Below are 1,359 nucleotides of genomic sequence, written 5' to 3' on the forward strand. Positions count from 1 at the left end.
TCCCGACCCCGCCGCGGGGTCCCCGGCTCCACCGCGGTGCTCCTGGCTCCGCCGCGGTGCTCCGGACCCCGCCGCGGGGTCCCCGGCTCCACCGCGGTGCTCCTGGCTCCGCCGTGCTGCTCCCAACCCCGCCGCGGGGTCCCCGGCTCCACCGCGGTGCTCCTGGCTCTGCCGCGGTGCTCCGGACCCCGCCGCGGGGTCCCCGGCTCCACCGCGCTGCTCCTGGCTCCACCGCACTGCTCCGGACCCCGCCACGGGGTCCCCAGCTCCACCGCGCTGCTCCCGGCCCCGCCGCAGCTTTGGGCAGCGGGGAAAGGCAGGAAAACGGGGCGCCCCGGTGCATTTCGGAGAAAGCTGCTGAGAGCGCGGCTTGCCGCCGGCTCCGGCGGCGAGTGCCGGAACAGTTTCCCACCCACCGCGGGGAAGATGCAAAAGCGGAGCCGGGGGCTGGAGGGGGGGGCTGGAAGCGGCGCTTGCAACCCAAGCCGGGTGCTTCGCCGCCTGGGCAAGGCTGCGACGCGAGGGTGCCCCGCGCGGGGCTCGAGCGCCGGCTTGCCGAACGCCGCCGCCGCCGCCCGGGTCTCACCGCCTCCCTTTCCCGTTTGCAGGAAGAACTGCTCCGAAAAAGCTTTCAGGACTTGGCCACCGAGGTTGCTCCGCTGTACAAGAGGCTGGCGCCGCAGGCCTACCAAAACCAGGTAGCGGCTCGCGGCTCGTCCCAGCGCCGCCGGGAGAGGGTCGCCCGCCGGGCCGGCTCGCGGGCGCGAGGCGGGCAGCGCGCGGGCAGCTCCCGCTTGGCCGTGACGGCAGCGCTCGCTTCGGGCTAGGTTACGAACGAGGACGTGGCGATAGACTGCCGGCTGGGCTTGAAGGAGGGCAGACCCTTCTCGGGGGTGACGGCGTGCATGGACTTCTGCGCTCACGCGCACAAGGACCAGCACAACCTCTACAACGGCTGCACCGTGGTAAGGCGGGCGGCGAGCGGCGCGGGCGGCCGAGACCCTCGGCGGGGGCCGGGCGGCGGGCTCTGAGCGCCGTGCCCCGGCCAGGTCTGCACGCTCACCAAGGAGGACAACCGCGTGGTGGGCAAGATCCCCGAGGACGAGCAGCTGCACGTGCTGCCCCTCTACAAGATGTCCAGCACGGACGAGTTCGGCAGCGAGGAGAACCAGAACGCCAAGGTGGGCAGCGGCGCCATCCAGGTGCTCACGTCCTTCCCCCGCGAGGTGCGCCGGCTGCCCGAGCCCGCCAAGTCGTGCCGCCAGCGGCAGCTGGAAGCCAAGAAAGCCGCCGCCGAGAAGAAGAAGCTGCAGAAGGAGAAGCTCATCGCGCCGGAGAAGATCAAGCAGGAGGCGCTGG

At 72.8% G+C, this 1,359-nt stretch overlaps 1 protein-coding gene across 1 annotated transcript in view; it reads left to right on the plus strand.

Moving 5' to 3' along the window:
* Nucleotides 1-608: 608 nt before the first annotated feature.
* The window catches only part of LOC146588057 (methylcytosine dioxygenase TET3-like), a gene marked incomplete at its 5' end in the record, with an annotated part of 4,668 nt that continues 3,917 nt past the window's right edge, over nucleotides 609-1,359 (plus strand). Inside the window, 3 exons of the mRNA XM_085318610.1 lie at nucleotides 609-698; nucleotides 828-965; nucleotides 1,050-1,354. Coding sequence (XP_085174736.1) covers nucleotides 609-698; nucleotides 828-965; nucleotides 1,050-1,354 — 533 coding nt within the window. The remainder of the gene's footprint in view (nucleotides 699-827; nucleotides 966-1,049; nucleotides 1,355-1,359) is intronic.

The sequence above is a fragment of the Rhea americana genome, unplaced genomic scaffold, assembly GCF_003343005.1.
Source record: "Rhea americana isolate MKP2758 unplaced genomic scaffold, rheAme1 scaffold_544, whole genome shotgun sequence".
Taxonomy (NCBI): domain Eukaryota; kingdom Metazoa; phylum Chordata; class Aves; order Rheiformes; family Rheidae; genus Rhea; species Rhea americana.